Source organism: Canis aureus, chromosome 17 (genome assembly GCF_053574225.1).
Source record: "Canis aureus isolate CA01 chromosome 17, VMU_Caureus_v.1.0, whole genome shotgun sequence".
Taxonomy (NCBI): Eukaryota; Metazoa; Chordata; class Mammalia; order Carnivora; family Canidae; genus Canis; species Canis aureus.
This window is the reverse complement of record NC_135627.1, coordinates 58,885,583-58,904,681: the sequence shown is the minus strand read 5'-3', so window position 1 is coordinate 58,904,681 and position 19,099 is coordinate 58,885,583. Positions and strand designations below refer to the sequence as shown.

Below are 19,099 nucleotides of genomic sequence, written 5' to 3'. Positions count from 1 at the left end.
TCCTCTCACGTTATGGACCTCCCTTCCTCCCACCCCATTTCTCAAATCAAAACCAGGAAATATGATAAGGAAAATACATCCCACTGAGGAAAGTACATTTTAATGAATTGGGCAGGTGCAAGTAGCATCCTCAGAGAAAGACCTTAATTGGTGTAAAGAAGATGACTAATGTTCCTCTTGTGCTCTCTGATAGGGCTGCAAATGGAGATAACTGCTTCTACTTAGCAAGCAGCCATATCTTCTAGTCATTAACACAAAAAGAAACTTTATGTTGATGGTCCTTTATCTTCTTATTTACCTCCCAGGTAGCTTTGTCTCTTTTAAGAAATACGAATAGAATAAACATGAGGACTAGATAACAGATACTGCAGTAGTTTCACTTTCCTTTCTTCCTTATATTAGCTTTTTTTTTTTAAAGATACCAAGAAGGCTGATGTGTCCAGTGTTCTATGTAAATTTTGATCATTCAAATGACTAACTACTTTCTTTACAATCTTCCCAATATTTAAATTATTAATAATCAACTTTACTTTTTCATTAGAATAAGCAACTTCTATGTTAATAAGGACAAAAATTATTTTACAACTGTCAGTCATAAATGTCACAGTTTTAGCCACTGACTCTTTGTAAGGTTTTTGGTGTATAATGACACTTGAACCAAGGAAAGAGAACTATGATAGATTCTTAAAAATATGATTATTAACATACCAACATACAAATGGGTAATGTTGGTACTAAATTCATTTTACAATAGGGCAATAGCTTGACATTAAAGAATTAAATCCAACTCCTTAGAGGAGCATTACCACATTTCACGAGTTCATAATCGAACAGTTCTCTATTTCTGTTCTGGGCTTCTATATATGACAAGTTATGTCTTCGGAATACGTGAAGAGTGGAAACATCTACAGAAAGCCTACTGAAAAATACTAAAGTTGAATGTGGCCAATGAAAGCAATTATTCCAAAGTAGTGTAGACAGATATGTACCAGCTGGCATTTGTACTACATACATTGAAATCAATATCACCTGTCAATTTATATAGATTCAAAATAAAAGCATTTAGAGGGAAAAACAACAAAATTTGCATTAAACTCTTTAATCCACTGACTTACAAAATGGCGGGGGAGGGAAAAACAAATACTTACACATAAACACTTTTATATTATAATCCACTGACTTACAAAATGGCGGGGGAGGGAAAAACAAATACTTACACATAAACACTTCTATATTTCCCATCTTTTCCAGTACTTGAGACCAGAATTTCATAACTATAGAGCTCTGGTACAGTAGTCTCATCTGTTTCGCCATTAATGAAGCTGGAAGGAGGTGACCAGGTAAGCACTACTGTCCTTGACTGGATATCTGAGGCCTGCAAAAACACAGTATTTAAAAGCTCTTTGAAACAAATGTAAATGTGCGTAATGAACAGTGAAAATCCAATGAGATTTCAAGATTACATAAAATATATCTGTTATCTACCTATATAAGATGGCTCACAAATAGAAACCGGTCCATTTGTAGATGAGATGTAATTTGTTGTGAAAGGGCAGATGAGTTCAATACTAAAGGTCTTTAAATCTAAAAGCCATTATAGGCCATTCACAACTATTAGTGTCAACACCATATACAGGTAAAAAGAATGGAAAAAAAAAAGTCCACTTTTATTTAAAAAGGTTCATTTCCTCAATTTAGAAAGTGTCTTATAATAAGAAGAAGATAAAAAGGAGAAAAATGAGCAAAGGACATGGACTGACCAAAGAAATATAAACATAAAAGGAAAATGTAAGAAATGATGTGTAAATGCATTTATAATTAAATAAATGTAAACTAAAACAAAATACCACTTTTCTTTCTTTTTTTTAAGTTGGGAATTTTTTTTATTTATTCATGAGAGACAGAGAGAGAGAGAGAGAGAGAGAGGCAGAGACACAGTCAGAGGGAGAAGCAGGCTCCATGCAGGGAGCCCGATTTGATCCTGGATCTCCAGGATCACGCCCTGAGCCAACAGCGGCACTAAACCACTGAGCCACCTGGGTTGCCCAAAGTACCACTTTTCATCTAACAGATTGGAAGATTAAAAAGCTAGTATTAAAAAAAATAAAATAAAATAAAAAGCTAGTATTATCTTCATTGTGTTAAGGTAAAGGTTTGGAGAAATAGGTTGAAGTATACTTAACATACAGTATTACATTACTTTCAGGTGTACAACACCATGATTCAAAAATTCTATATACTTCTCAGTGCTCACCATGATAAGTGTATTCTTTTTGTTTTATTTTGTTTTTAGAGAAGGAGAGGGAAGGAAGAAGAGGAGAGGAGGAGAGGGGAAAAGGGGAAGGGAGAGCGGCAGAAGGAGAGGGAGAGAATCTTAAGCAGGCTCCATGCTCAAGTCAAGAGCCACCCAGCTGCCCCCATAGGTGTATTCTTTTTTTTTTCCCCCCATAGGTGTATTCTTAATCCCCTTTATCTATCTATCTATCTATCTATCTATCTATCTATCTATCTATCTATCTATCTATCCCACACTAATTTCACCTCTGGCAACCACCAGTTTGTTCTCTGTATTTAAGAGTCGGATTTTTGGTTTTCTTCTTTGCTCATTGGTTTTGTTTCTAAACTCTACATACGAATGAGATCATGATATCTCTCTTTCTCTGACTTATTTCACTTAGCATTATACCCTCTAGGTCTATTCATGTTGTTGCAAATGGTGACATTTCATTCTTTTTTCCTCTGGCTGAGTAATATTCTGTTGTGTATACGGTATATGTACCACATCTTTATTCATTCATCTGTGGATGGATACTTGGGCTGTTTCCGTATCTTAGCATTTATATAGCATTATAGCATTTATATAGCATTATAAATAATGCTATAACAAAGGAGTGCATGTATCTTTTTGAATTCGTGATTTAGTTTTCTTTCAGTAAATACCCAGTAATGGAATTACTGGATCATATGGTAGTTCTGTTTTTGATTTTTTGAGAAACCTCCATATTGTTTGGCACAGTGGCTGCACCAATTTGCATTCCCACCAAAGTGTACAGAGGTTCCCTTTTCTCCACACCCTTGTCAATGCTTGTTATTTCCTGTCTTTTTAATTTTAGCCATTCTGACAGATGTAAAATGGTATCTCATATTGATGTAGTCCCAATAGTTTAATTTTGCTTTTATTTCCCTTGCCTAAGGAGACATATGTAGAAAAATGTTCTACAGCCTATGTCAAAGGAACTGCTGCCCATGTTTTCTTCTAGGAGTTTTATGTTTTCAGGTCTCAAATTTAGATCTTTTATCCATTTTGAGTTTATTTTTGTGTAATTGCATTCATTATTAAATAAATGTGAACTAAAACAAGGTATCAACTTTCAACTAACATATTGGGAAGATTAAAAGCTAGTAATATCCATTGTATTAAGGGTTTGGAGATAGGGGCACTCTCTTAAATGTATTTAAGAATATGTATGGGTATGATCCCTGTGTAGAGCTACTTGGGAACGTTCATAAACATTTACTATGTGCTTACTTTGTAGTTCAATAATTCAATTCCTAGGAACTTTTTTCAGGAAAATATCCTACAAAGTTACAAAAAAGTACGTAAATACATATAGTTAAGAATATTTATTGCAGCACCATTACTAATGGCAGGAAATTGGAAATACTGGTACAATCTTTTAACATGCTACTATGCAGGTGTTCAAAAAACAATGAGGTAGTTATGTATGTGCTGACATCTAAAACATGTCCTTAATATACTAATGCTATGTAACAGGGCAAAAAAGGAAAGCTACAAGGTAGTATATATGCTATGATCTCAGGTGTTTTAAAAAAATTTAAAAACGCACAAAAATACCTGAAAATATACCATAGAAATGTACTAATCCTTACCTCTGGGGATTCTGTACATATATGTGGTGGGATGCAGGGAGAATTGTAAGAAAAAAACAGAAAGTTTTGTACATTTTGGATTACTGGAATAATTTATTGTATGTACTCTTTTATAATAAAAGTGTAATAAAGAGGGAAAAAAAGTCTAGAGACTAAACTAAAGATTGGTAACAAAGGTTATCAGATCACAGCCAGACTCTAATGTAAAGGCTTGCTTTAAAATTATCTATATTTAATGACTGTCCTATCTTGCACAAGCCAGTAGAGCAGCGGAGGTAGAGGGAGAAGCAGGCTCCCCACCAACCAGGGAGCCCGACATGGGGTTCCATCTCAGGACCTTGGGATCATGATCTGAGCCGAAGGCAGCCGCTTAACCAACTGAGCCACCCAGGTGCCCCTATAGTAGTGTTTCTAAATCTAAGATAAAACCACTAACCACTAGGATGAAGACCACCCCTATTTTGAATTTGGCAGAATAAACGGTTTCTCCACAAGCCTAACATTTTCCCATTTTCAAAGTTCTCAAAGCCTGAATAAATTTAGAAGGCTATTAGTGTATATATTCTGCTGTCAAACCACAGAAATATATTCTACTGTCATACTGTCATACTACTGTCATACTGTCATACTGTCATACTACCTTAAAAAAGTCTTAGTACTATAATGGGCTTAAAGATGGTTCCTTGTTTTAACCTAAGTCCATCTGCTATTAATTTGTAACTGTGCAAGTTTTTTTTCTCTTAAACAGTGTTAACGTACATATATGTACCATCTTCAGAATGTCTTGATTTTATGAGATGATCCTGTGGTAAACTGTGAGAGTAGTTAAGTGAAAAATACTCTGAAGGCAGGTCAGTCAATAGCATTAACTGGCATCCACTTTTTGAAGCTTACTTTATCAGGCTTCGTGGGGACTGACTACATCATGAAGAGTTATAGGTGGTAGAGATGACCCTAAGTAGGAAGGCAAAAGACCTGTCGCTAATTTGATTGGTGATACTGAACTTTCAAACATTTAGGATCCCAGGTCACACTTATAAAAGGGAGTGGTTGAGTGAGATGATCTATTTACCATAACTAATCAAATATAGTATTTTTAAAAAGGTTTTTATTTTGGAATAAATCTAAAATTACAGAAAAGTTGGGATGACAAGTATACAGAGTGCTTGTATACTTGTTGCCCAGCTTTCTCTATTGTTAACATCTTACATAATAATGCATTTTTGTCAAAACTAAGAAATAACAATGGTAGAATATTTACTAAATTTTTAACTAATCTATAAACATTTAACTAAATGGACTTCCAGGATAGTATGCTGAATTTAGAAAAAATAGTTAAAAAAATTAAGACACACTAAGTTCAACTTTTCTAGATAATTTGCTTTTACAGATAAAGTATTGGTCCCAACTCAGTCTATTAAAAAGGTATTTTATTACTTGCACATAAATGTTAAGGCACAAAAAAGGAGTAATTACACTGAGTTGGTGTGGAAAACTTCATGAGAAGTGGATTTTAAATAAAAATTTAAAGGACTTGGGATGGAATATAATTTGATAGAAAAGAAATGGATAATTTTTACAAGAATGAGTAATTTCTTTTCCTAAGCTTATGCCTTATAAGCTGGTTGTCCAAGTTATATGTATGAGTACGTATTCTGAAAAGCTCTCTAGTAATTTCACTCCCATGAGAATCACAGTTTAGGGGGAAAAGAAAAACATAAAGGACCAGTAAGAGGAGTGAGGAGAGAGGAAGAGAGTCATGTCTTGAAAGACAACGGTAATGGTTTTGAGATAGTAAGTGATCAACGGTGTCAAATACTGCAGGGAGGCCAAGGAGAATGAGTGCAATCTGAACAATGTCTAATTCCTTAGAGACTCACACTATCCCTAACTCTCTCCCAACTTGAGAGTATATAACCAGTCACTCTTCAGAATCCCAGTGTAGCTCTTTCTGCCAAGGGGTCCTGTCCCTGTGCTTTAATAAAACTACCTTTTTTGCACCAAGACGACTCAAGAATTCTTTCCTGACTGGACAAGTCACCCAACCTTTCTGAATCTATTTCTTTTTCCATAAAATAAAGTAAAATGGTATTGTATTTCAAATATTGGTTATTCTGCAATACTGTCCCCACACTAACTCCCACCCCCACCCACAGTTCACATTGGTGGGTACTTTTTCTTTAAATTTCAGTTCATCATCTTTCCTTAGTGATACTTCTTTTGACACCCCTGTCAAGGCCTAGTCCCTCTATTATATATTCTTACAGAACTATATCTCTGTTCTGGTACTCCACAGATATAATTTTATATTTATTGCATGATTTAATCTACTAACCTAAGTTCTGAGGGCAAGGGCCATGCCTGTCCTTTGCTTTTCATTCCATCTCCAGCTTTTAGCACAGCATGTAGCATTTTATTAGTGGTCAAATATTTATGGAGTAAGTGAATACATTTAGTTTGGCGCTCTAAATGAACCAGAGTATGCAAAAACAGCTACACACACACCCACACCCGACCTATACTTCGCAGCTCACAAGTAATTTAGTAAAACGGCTATCGTTACCTAAGCTATAAAAAGAAACAAAAACCAAACCAAACCAAACCATCAGCATTACTTTCTTTCTAAGATACAGGACTTCTTTTACAAAATTACATCTTCCTCATAATATTGGGCAAAACTTCTTTAAAAGAACTGTTTCAAGATTGATGGCCTGAAAAATTATACTTTTATTATATACGGTACCAAGTAAATGCTGCTACTATTAGCTATTATTTCATTCATATACTGATTCTATTAAGACATGCAAATTCCTTTTTAATTAATTTAGTGATATACATATGGATATACATATTGATTGAATTTCTTATTAAACTTCCTCTCACTTCAGTTTCCTTATTTGTAAACTAGGAAAAAGAATACAAAGAAGGTTGTTCTAGGAATTATATAAAGCATATGTTTTCAAAGTACTTTTTTTTTCTTTTGTTTTCAAAGTACTTTAAACAGAGTTTGACATTAGTAAACTTGTGTTAGCTATTATGAAATCTGTGTATGTTTACCTTACTTTACATGAATAAGCTCAATTTTTTCAGAGAACCTAAATTAGAATGAAAGAAAACCAGAGCATCCAAATCTATTATTTAGAGTTGTCAGAAAAAGTAGGACTATAGTTTATTAGATAAGTGGCTTACTCAAACATCCTAAAATGGTTTGGTAAAATTAAAAGGTAAGCTTTTGTGGAGAGGGGGTGAAGAGAGTAACAACAATTTTTCTAATCTGTTTCCCTACAAAAATAAAATTAAATATTTTTTTGGTAACTTAGCACAAAGTTATATTGCCATGGAATTTTTTTTTTTTTTTTTTTTTTTTTACAGAGAAGAGATAGAAGTTTTTGTTTTGTAAATCAAGAAATATTTTTATCAATGTTTAATAAATGGCCTTATCCTGGCTGAGAAAGCCCTGTAGTCTACTTCCACCACTACTTATACTTCTCTTTCCTCCATTTCACTACACTCCAATGAGAATGGTTCTTTCCATCTGGTAAACTTGCCCATATTATTCCTGCTTTCCCTCTCCCATCCCTTCTAACTCTTGTAACCTCTCTAACTCTTCAGCTCAGAGAAGGTTTTCCTGATTGCTGTATTTAATTCCCCTCGCCTCAGCAATGCATCACATTACCTTTATTTCTGTAAAGGCTCTTTTTACATTTCCTTTTATTATTGATAGTAAGGTCTCAATAAGTATTTGTGATTGGTTATCATGCCAATATTTTGACTGACTGAAAATCTAGTTCTTAAAAGAATAATGTAATAACACAGATTGGTAAGGCATAGCACAGTGAAAAAAATGTGCCATAGAACAACAGGGTACAGCATGATCCTTTTTTTCATAAAAAGACAATAGAAAAGAATATATTTTGGTGGATGAGCACATAAAAATGAAGTGAAATCAGAAACCCAAACTGTTAGGTGTGGCTAAATCAGAGGAGTGGGAAAAAGGAATTTATTTCTAGTTACTATATTCATATTTTACCATAAAAGATTTCACATATAATAAAATAAAAATTCAATCTTAATCACTGGCAGATCTATTAGCTTACTTTTAAAATGGAGTGAAGATATAGCTTTTACAAAAAACAGAAAAAGAAAATTACTAATCTGTACAATTGTGACATTTTGGTTTTTCCTTCTAGTTTCCTTTTTCCTAAAGTCCTTCGTTTAAAAAAAAAAGAAAGATTTTATTTATTTATTCATGGGGGAGGGGGGGCAGAGACAGGAGGCTCCATCCTGGGAACCCGACATGGGACTCGATCCCAGGTCTCCAGGATCACGCCCTGGGCTGAAGGTGGCGCTAAACCGCTGAGCCACCCAGGCTGCCCCTGAAGTCCTTCCTTTACAAGACTGTAATCATGGTGTCCAAATAGTTTGATCACTAGTACTTTTCCCTACAAAAGCATCTTTGCATGTTTTTAGCCTTTAAAATCGTATTTTTTTTTAGATTTTTATTTATTTATGATAGTCATACAGAGAGAGAGAGTGAGAGGCAGAGACACAGGCAGAGGGAGAAGCAGGCTCCATGCACTGGGAGCCCGATGTGGGATTCGATCCCGCGTCTCCAGGATCGCGCCCTGGGCCAAAGGCAGGCGCTAAACTGCTGCGCCACCCAGGGATCCCTAAAATCGTATTTTTAAATGGCTATATAGTTCTGTTCAATAAAAATATCTCAATTTATGCATTTTAAAAATTGTTAATATTTTACAAAAACCATTTTTGTTTGTGTAACTTTTTACTAAGAAATGGGACCTCATGGTTTCAGAGAAGTTTAATTTATATTTCTTTTGATTACTAGTAAAAATACTTTAGGGTCTTAATGGGTTTAAAAAGTTCAATTTAGGGGCACCTGGGTGGCTCAGACAGGTAAAGGTCATGATTTCAGAATCCTGGGATAGAGCCCAGCACTGAGCTTCCTGCTCAGTGGGAAACCTCCTTCTCCCTCTGCCCCTCCCCCTGCTTATGTACTCTCTCTCTGAAAAAAAAAAAAAAAAAAAAAAGAAAAAAAAATCTTAAAAAAATAGTAAAATAAAAAGTTCAATTTGTATGAGCACTTAAAGTTAATCTTTTGTCAAATCTGATGCAAATGTTTTTCCTAATTAAGATGATAGCCTTTATACATACAGGCTATATAGAAAATAAGCAGGAAATTTTATGTAGTCACTTTGGCTGCCACACCTTTTGCTGATTTTCTTATTTTTTCTATTACATCCATATGGGGAATATAAACCTCTTCTACCGTTTTTAACTCTTTCTGCATCTGGAGTTAACTGAATGTATTTCTTATGGAAATCATATAAATAGATTTTTAAAAAACTGATAATCAGTCATACTCATACTATATATTACATCTTTGTCTTTTCTAATGATTTCCAATGTCATGTAGCATATATTAAATCCCAGTTGTTGTTTTTTTTTTAAATGTTGTTTTTTTTTTAAAGATTTTATTTACTTATGTGATAGAGAAGATAGCACAAGCAGGGACAGCAGGAAGGAGAAGCAGGCTCCTTGCTGAGCAGGGAGCGGACTTGGGCTGGATCCCAGGACCCTGGGATCATGACCTAAGCCAAAGGAAGGCACTTAACCGACTGAGCCACTCAGGTGCCCCTAAATCCTAGTTTAAAAAATGAATTCTTGATTGAATACTCTGCTTCAATGATCAACATATTTCTCATTATGTCAGATCTATATTGACCCGTTATTGATATCATATTTACAGTTTTTAAAAATTTTTAAAAAAATTTATTTAAGTAATCTCTACACCCAATGTGGGGGCCTGAACTCAAGACTACAGGAGCAAGAGCACGTGCTCTTCCGACTGAGCCAGCCAGGTGCCCCTAATATACTCAAGTTTGAAGCAAGGCCTGAATTAAAATATTACCAAAATCCTATGTAAATAATACTTAATATAAATGTCAAGAGAATACATGCAATACTTACCACTGGTTTGACAATGCTGGAAAGAAGTGCTTCGAAAGCTTTAGTTTCTTCATCTTTTTCTTAAAGAAAATAAAAGAATATTTAAAAAATGAACTTAAGTACAATCAATCCCTCTCCCTCCACATATGTCTTCTAAAACCATGTTGGTAATCTGAGATTTTTATTTCCTAGTTTTTACTTTAGTGCATATTCAGCAGTTTGTGTCTCTTCAGGATTCTTCTGCTTCAGTTTCTATTTCGATTTTAACTGTGATCCCGAATTATAATGCCGCTTTATATATCTGAACCAGTCATTAAATTTTTCTTATAGAAAGTATATTTTTATTCATAGCTGTAAAAAATACTCTCTGGAATTCTCATTTCCCAACCTTACCCTTTTTTTTTTTTAAAGATTATTTAACAGAGAGAGAAGAGAGAGGGAGAGAGTGCGCATGTGCACAAGCAGGCAGAGTGAGAGGGAGAAGCAGGCTCTGAGCAGGGAGCCTGATGTGGTGCCTGATCCCAGGTCTCCAGGATTATGACTCGAGCTGAAGGCAGAGGCCCACTGGACTGAGCCATCTAGGTGCCCCAATCTCACACCTCTTAACAGTTAACAAGTTAACAGAGTTCGTTCTTATATGGGGGTTGATCTCACGACTCTGAAATCACGACCTGAGTTGAAACTAAGAGTCAGATGTTTGACTGAATGAACCACCCCAGCGCCCAAGTGTTTGTTTCTTGACAGGCCTTAACTGTGGTTCCCAAGATAAAAATATAATTGACTTGACCATAACTTCTATCCATAACTGATATACCCGAAACTTTAGCTTAACTCTTATTAACATCAATACTGAAAAATATTGATCAGAAGGTCTCAAAAATATGGGAGAATATTTTAAATATAAATATTAATGTACAAACCATGAGGCTGTTAAAGCATTAAATGTATTGGTGGGGAATGGAAATTATAACAAAAGGAAGTAGTGCTCAGAGTTCATATGGTGGAAGTCATAGGTTAGCCTATGACTTTTAGCCTTTAAAATCCAAGGGAAATAAGGGGATTTTGAAAGAAAAAGAAAGGTCCAAGGGAAATAAGGGGATTTTGAAAGAAAAGAACTTCTGAAGAAAGTAATGAAGAATACTCATACATAAAGAAGTAGAAAGAAATAAAGAGTTTGATAAAAACGAGCACGGCCTTGTCAAAGAGCCCAGAAAGATAGGAAAAGGAATCTGGATGAACTTTATTAGGGTATTCCTTTCCGAGAGAAATTTCTCTTGGCTAGTAAAATTTACAATTTATGTGAAATTACTAATTGGGCTTTCCCAAATTGTAAAAAGTACCGTAGAAACATTTGAGATTCTAAAACTTCATACACATTTAGGAAGAGTTGCTAATCTACATTTTAAATGAAGCATGATGAAATAACTGAAAAAAATATACTTTTGGTTGATTAAGTAACAACGAAAAGTACCAAAAGGAATAGTTTTTTAAATATTATTTTAAATAGTTACCTTCTATTTCTGTACCAATTTGTGCACCACCTTTCCCTTTCCCTGACTTATTCTTTGCTGACCCTACGTTTGCACCACTAGCATTCTGCCCTTTTATAAGCCCATTATGTTCATTTATGGGAGAAGGGCATTTCTGGGGTGATGATGGTGGACTGCTCATTTTATCTTTCTGTGTTCCTTGGCGATCCTTTAATTTTTTCTGCAAACGTTCATATGTCTTACTAGATCTTTCATCTCTAAAGTTGGACCTCCCATGTGTAGAGTGAGCATCTAGGAAGAAATAAAAATAAAAACATTTAAAAATGTCATTTATTCCAAATACATTTATGACATGAAAAAAGGAAGAGGAAAACAATTTATCATTGTCTTGTATAAGAACTATTATAAAGTATCTCAAAAAATAATTTTGCAGAACAAAGATATTTGTTTCTCCAGCAACTGACAGAATCAAGCTTTTTGATTATAATTATATACATCAAATAAATTTCCAGAGACATTTCTTTTCTTCATCTTTTCTTAATTAACTATTAACCCTCCACAGAAGTACCTTGGTGGTATGTTATGATAAACATAGGTGGGGTAAGACCTGAATTGAAGTATGTACAATTCTTTTTCTTTACTTTTTTGTAGCCATCACTTTTAGCAACTCTTTCAACTTCAAACATATGAAATAGGTAAACAGAAAGCCATCACCTGTCTAAATTCCCTTATGACTTAAAAACAAAACAAAACAAAACCAAAGAAAAGCACCAAACCAAACCATCACTGAAAAATAGTTATAGGCATTAATACAAAGAAATAAGTAGGATTGTTTACTAAGAATAGATTCAAGGTACAAAACACTGCATCTCCGGTTATCACAAACTCAAGGTTGTGATTTAGAAAAAAGTATTAAAAAAAAAAAAAAAAAAATTATTTATTCTAAAAAAAAGTCACAAAGCACTATAATAAAATCAATACACTCCATAAATATTGTTACCTGTTCCAGAGTTTATTTTTATTTTAAATTTAAAATCTGTAATGAGAAAAATATTTTTTAAAAGGCTCGAAAATCTCAGTAAAGTTTTATCAATGTTTTAAGAAAATTAGTACAATATTTTTGAAATTAGTATTATATGTACAAGAACATTAGAATAGGGATCCCTGAGTGGCGCAGCGGTTTAGCGCCTGCCTTTGGCCCAGGGCGCGATCCTGGAGACCCGGGATCGAATCCCATGTCGGGCTCCTGGTGCATGGAGCCTGCTTCTCCCTCTGCCTATGTCTCTGCCTCTCTCTCTGTGTGTGACTATCATAAATAAATAAAAATTAAAAAAAAAAAAAGAACATTAGAATAAAAAACACAGGAATTTGGATATTATCCATTAAAGAGTGAGTCTGGACATCTACCTTACACCATATACAAAACTTAAAATGAATCAAAGACCTAAATGTAGGAAGTAAGGCTATTAAGCTCATAGAAGGAAACACAGGTACAAATACATTTGACTTTGGTTTAGATAATAGTTTTTTAGGACACCAAAAGGATAAACTATCAAAGAAAAATCAGATTTTACCAAAATTTTTCTTTTCTGCGTTAAAGGACACCACTGATAAAGTGAGAACACAATGTAAGAGAAAACATCTATATCATATACCTTGAATCCATAACATATCAAAACTCTTACAACTTAACAATAAAAAGACAAATAACCCAACTAAAAAAATGGGAGTGGGATTTGAACAGACAACTCTCCAAAGAAGATATGTAAAATAGCCAATAAGCAAATGAAAAGATATTCAACATCAGTAACGAGAAACAAACAAATCAAAACCACAATGCAACACAAATTCACACTTACCAGGATGGCTAGATTCAAAAGACCGTAGTAAGTTTAAGCAAAGATATGGAGAAATTAAATTAGGACCCTCACACATTGCTGGTGGGAATGTAAAATGGTGCAGTCACTATGGAAAACAGTTTTGCAGCTTCTCAAGTAGTTAAACACAGAATTACTATATAAGCCAGCTATTCTCTCAGGTATATCTCAGCAGAAGTGAAAACATGTCTACACAAAAACTTGTATACAACTATCAAAGCATCATTATTCAAAATGGATAAAAAGTGGAAACAACTCAAATGTCCATCAATGAACAAAAAGATAAACAAAATTATATTCACATAATGTAATATTTTTCAGCCATAAGAAGGAATAGAGTACTGATCATGCTACACTTCTGAACTAAGCCTTAAAGAAACAGCCCAGGTGAAAAAAAAGCTAGACATAAAGACAGCATATTGTATGAACATTTGTATCAAATATTCATATTGTGCATATATTTTTATGAAATAGCTAGAATTTCCTTTTCATGGAGGCTGCTACTAGTTATAAAACTACTGTCAGTTATTTGGATCTACTGATAGACACTTTGGCTTATAACCTCAAATACAACATGACTTGTCTTCCATCACTGGATAGCTAGCTTTTTAGATTTGTACCCTTTGTGGATTTGTGTTTTTCACTTTCCTTCACATCACTGTGAAACATATCCATGTATTTTAATATCCTCTCTGAATAACAGTGGGTGTTTAACAATGTGAAATAGCAGTAATTATAACATCTAGTTTTTTCTTGTAATTTTCTCAAACACCTTTTAAAGAAGTCAGTCATAAAAAATGAGCAGTGAAGTAAACAGGAGGATGAAACTGATTTGTAGTATAAACTCTTGCTACTCAAGTTTTGACTGGACCACTGTAGGAGCCTCACTTGGGAGTTTATTAGAGATGCAGAAACCCAAACCCCACCCAGTCCTACAGAATCAATATGCATTACTTGGGCAAGAGAAGTAAGTTTGAAAAATATATATAGGATGTGATATATAATGTATTTACCACTTAGAGGCTGTGCTGTATAATTAAAATTCTGTATTTAGAGTTATTTATTCTGTAAGTTTACTAAGCATTAATGATAGGTATTGCTAAGTGCAAGTGATGAATAAAACAGATTTAGTTGTCAGGGGGAAAGAAATGTGAATTAAAAAAAAAAATCAAATTGTGTCAAGTTCTGTGAAAGAAACAGGTTTCAGTGTGAGAGACTGATAAGGTAAAGTCACAGAGGCTCCCTCTGAAAGCGGAAATCTAAAGGGGAAAAAAAAAAGGAGCCTTCCACGGAAAAAAGAGCATCCCTGGTAGAGAGGACATGTATGCAGCGCACTGGGGCAAAAGGAGCTTGGAGGTTTTGAAAAACTGAAGGGGAGGGGAGGGATAAGTGGGAAAAAAGCAGTCCAAGGTCACAGGGCACACGGTCTTGTCCAGGCCAGGGGGCTGGCAAGCAGGCTCATTTTGGTCCCTATGGGTCATTTGGCAATGTCTGGAGATATTTTTGATTGTCACAACTGGGTGAGGATAGGGGAGAGTGAGGAGGAGTTGTATGCTACTGGCATCTAGTAGGTAGAGGGCATGGTTTCTCCTGAATATCCTACAATGCAGTTTTGTACTCTAAAACACTCACCCGTTCCCAAACATCCAGAGTGCAGATGTGCAGAAATCGTGGTCTAGAAGAAGGTTCAGGATTTTATTCTAACTATAATGAGACAATGACAGCAGAACACCAACTGGAAGGCAGCTGCTCCTGCAGTTATCCTGACAAGAGCTGATAGCGGACTAGATTTGAGTAGTAGTGGAAAAAAGTAGATAAAAATTGGAGCTTCTGAAAATAAAACTGATAGCAGTTGATGTGGGGGTTAAAGAAGAAAGAATAAATTCGATCATGTGGTTTTCACTTGAGCAAACTGAGTGGAAAGTGGTACCAATATCAAGATGAAGATGACAAAGAAAAGCAGGCTACATAATTGAGATTTATGTTTTAGAACCAATGTAACTGATATGCATAATACTTTTAAGTGAAGTTATCAAGAAGGCAGTTAGAAATAGAAGTCTGAAGCTCAGAGGCGAGGTTTTAGCTGGAGACACAAATCTGACAGCTGTCAGTATACAGATGATATTTAAATGCATAGGAAAGAATAAGATTACTATTTTCTGTGTGTATGTTGGTTGTCTATCCTTCCCAACAAATTTATTAACTTCCCACGGGCCAAGATTATATTTTGTTTCCCTGACTCTCCCCACCACCCAGTCCTTTACAGAACCTAGCAACTTTGGTAGGTGACAGCACAACCTTAAGGATTTAACAGTATGATTATTCCTGGCTGAAAGTTTTCCTTAGTGTCTAGCTGGCAGGAGAGAGAAAAAAACTCTTCTTTGAACATGTCCCCACTAAATATCGCTGCACGGTATGTTATTTTCCCTCTTTGATTTTCTGTTTATTTTTTTGTCTTGAGGGGTAATCATGAGGATGAAATACTTAACACAGTCCTTAGGTAAAAGAACATGATTGTGATATGTTACTGTTTGGTCATTTCTTTTACATAATGTAGCATTTATTATATCTAAGTAAAGAGAGTTAACTCCATAAAGACAGGAATATTTTTAGATGTCTTACCTACATCTCCATATACTTGAGAAGATTGATACTGTGGCAAATACTGTGTTGACATGTCTCCAGCTCCAGTCACTGGTGAGTACATATGGCGTGGTGGAGGAGGCATCATGGTTGGGACAGGAATGAAACCAGGTAGAGGGGGAGGATGTGGGGAACGGTGTATGACAGTGTGACTGCCAGGATGAAACTCTGGTGCCTGAGGAACCACAACAACTCTTCGAACACCATTGTCTTCAATAACCTACAAAACGAACATTAAACATTTCTTCTATAAGATATAAGCAATTCTTTTGAAATAGGTTAGAGTAGGAATTTTTATACGATTAAGAAACTTTAGAGAATATGAAAAGATTTTATTAAATACACTAGATACATATAAATTAGTATTAACAACATGAAGTAGTTTTTCTTCCGCAGTGCAATATAAATCTTAAAGTGAGATTAGCTAAACAAAATGTAAACAATGAGCCACAATATTAGCTATTTATTTGTATGTGTTATGTGCATTTAGTGATGCATTAAAAATGAGATACTCAAGGGAATTTTTGGTTTAAACACAATGGGGGGTGTGTGCCTGGGTGGCTCAATGGGTTAAGCACCTGCCTTCCACTTGGGTCACGATCTCAGAGTCCTGGGATTGAGCCTTGAAATCTCATCGGGCTCCCTGCTCAGTGGGGAGTCTGTTTTTCCCTGTCTCTCTGCCTCTCCCCGTTTGTGTGTGTGTGTGTGTGTGTGTGTACGTGTGAGCTTACGTGCGCTCTCTCAAATAAATAAGATCTTTGAAAAAATAAACAGGAATTAATTTCCTTTTCCATGTAATGGAAGTGGGGGGAGGGAATAAACTGTGAAATAGAAATGCAGGAAAAAGCTGGATCCAGATTCCTAGGATCAACCATATATTCCATTTAGGTACAAAATTCTTACAAACATGACCAGGACAATTTTAACACCTTTTTAAGGGAGACAAACACCTACTATATTAATTCCCAGTTAAGAAAAGCATCTGTGGCTTCAGCATTTACATTAGTGAAAGGGGAAACCATCACAGTTTTAGGCAGAAGAGTGATATAGGCCACTGGTGTCCAGCCAGGGGTGATTTTGCCCCCTACCAGGCATTTGGCAGTATTTGGAAACATTTTTGGTTGTCACAATGGGGGCAGGTACTACTGCCATCTAGTGGGTAGAGAGGTCAGGGATATTGCTAAATACCCTACAACACAGAAGACAATCCCCTACAACAAAAATTACTGGGCCTAAAATGTCTGTAGGGCTGAGGTTGAGAAATGCTGATATAACCTTACATTTAATAGGATCATTCTGGTTCCTGAGTTGTGAACAGATTGTAGGGCGAGGGAGGGAAAAACAAAAAACAAAACAAAACAGGGAAACCAGCGAAAACAGGAAGCTACTGCAGTATCTAGGCAAGAAAAGATGGTGGCTTGGACCAGGGTAGTAAAAAGAGGCCCGTACTCTGCATATATTTAAAGGTAGAACAACAAGATTAGCTGATGATGTGACTGGAGAAGTGAGAAAAAGAAGTCAGGAAGGATGGTGCTCCATCAATTGTGAAGGGGAAGGCTGTAAAGCAGAATAAGTTACCTGGTGGGGAGGAGGAGGAAGATTTGGAGTTCTAGGTTTTGGTCATGTGAATTGGTTAAGTCTGTAAGACATTTAACTGGAAATGTTGAATAGGTAGTTAGGTATACTAGTCTGCAGTTCTAAAAAAATTGCAAAAGGACAACCAGGTAAGGTAGGAAGTAGACTAAGTGCAGAGTCTGGAAGTTTGGTAAAGTGTATCAAGTAGGAAGGATCAACCCTGTCAAATGCTGCTGAAAGGTCAAATAAGATGAAGACTAAGAACTAACTGGATTTAGCAATGTGGAAGTCACTGGGACTTTGATGAGAACAGTTCTGGTAATTATAGGGGCAAACCCTAACTGGAGTGGGCTTAAGAGACAAAGTGGGGAACAGAATTAGAGAGCTAATAGCCCAATTTTGGGAACTACTATTCCTGCTGAGGGGAATATGGAAATAAGGTGGTGGCTGGTAGTAGTGGAGTCAAGCTTTAAAACATTTTGTTGTTTTTAGCCAGAGAAATTACAACATGCTGATACAATAATGAGAATGCCCCAACAGACAGTAAGAAATTGATGTGGAAGACAGGAGAAAAATGCAGGCAAAACGGAAGGGGATCTAAGACCCAATGTGGGCACCAGTTCTAGACAGGAGCAGGAAAGGCTGTCTCCATTCCAGATGAAAAGGAAGAGTGTGTGAGTTGACATGAGACAGCAGATCATGTAACCCCAGATGCTGGTAGAAATGTGGGAGTTAGGGGTCTGTGGAAGGTTTCTTTTGATAGCTTTCCATGAACCCTATCCTGGGCACCACAATTTCAATGACCTCTCCTTCCTATCATTTTTATTATATTTATTCTATCATTTGTTAAACATTTGTAACACTGTAGTTATTTGTTAACTTTACACATGCATATGTCTTCCCCTATAACTTAACTTCCCCTCAAGGGACATGCATTAATTATTAATCCTCATAACAATATTACAAATAGATAGCATTATTATCTCCATTTCTCAGATGGGGAAACTGAGGCATACAGATGTTAAGTAACTTGCTACAGTCACATAGGCAGTAAGTGGAGGAGCTAGTATTTGAACTCTTGCACTTTGACTTTAATTCCATGTCTTATCTACTTTGTGGGCATAGAATCCATAGGTACCTGTTCTCTAGTGTCTTTTTAAATGTGACAACACAAGTGAGATCTCACTAGTTAAAAAGAAAAAGCTAAATTATTTATGAAATTAGAACTTTTCTGTTGAAAAAGAACATTTAAAACAAAGATAAACTGGGGGAAGGAAGAATGGGAAGTTATTGTTATTAGGTACAGTGTTTCAGTTTTGCAAAATGAAGAGTTCTGTAGATGGATGGTAGTGAAGGTAGTACAACAGCGAATATACTTAAATGCTACTGAACTTACATTGGAAGTTACAATGGTAAATTTTTTGTTATGTATATTTTACAATTAAAAAAAAGAAAGCTAAGAAAAAATAAAAAAGAGACAGACCAGGACCAAGAAAGTGTGGAGAACTGTACCACTTTAAGTAACCACCTGAACAGCTAGTAACTTCAGAGTGAGGCTGCGGGCCGGGCCTCAAAACTATCTGCTAAGTCCAGCTGCTGACAAATGGCCAACCATGTAGACAATGAATTTTATACTAACAGAGTACACCAATGGTG

General features: G+C 35.5%; 1 protein-coding gene across 5 annotated transcripts in view; it reads right to left on the bottom strand.

Annotated features, from left to right (window-relative positions):
* FNDC3A (fibronectin type III domain containing 3A) overlaps positions 1-19,099 on the bottom strand; it is a 170,510-nt gene that overhangs the window by 48,141 nt on the left and 103,270 nt on the right. For all 5 annotated transcript variants that reach the window (XM_077855756.1, XM_077855753.1, XM_077855754.1 and 2 more), the window contains 4 exons: positions 15,848-16,088; positions 11,370-11,639; positions 9,880-9,938; positions 1,218-1,375 (listed from right to left, as the gene is read on the bottom strand). In XM_077855756.1, coding sequence (XP_077711882.1) covers positions 1,218-1,375; positions 9,880-9,938; positions 11,370-11,639; positions 15,848-16,088 — 728 coding nt within the window. The remainder of the gene's footprint in view (positions 1-1,217; positions 1,376-9,879; positions 9,939-11,369; positions 11,640-15,847; positions 16,089-19,099) is intronic.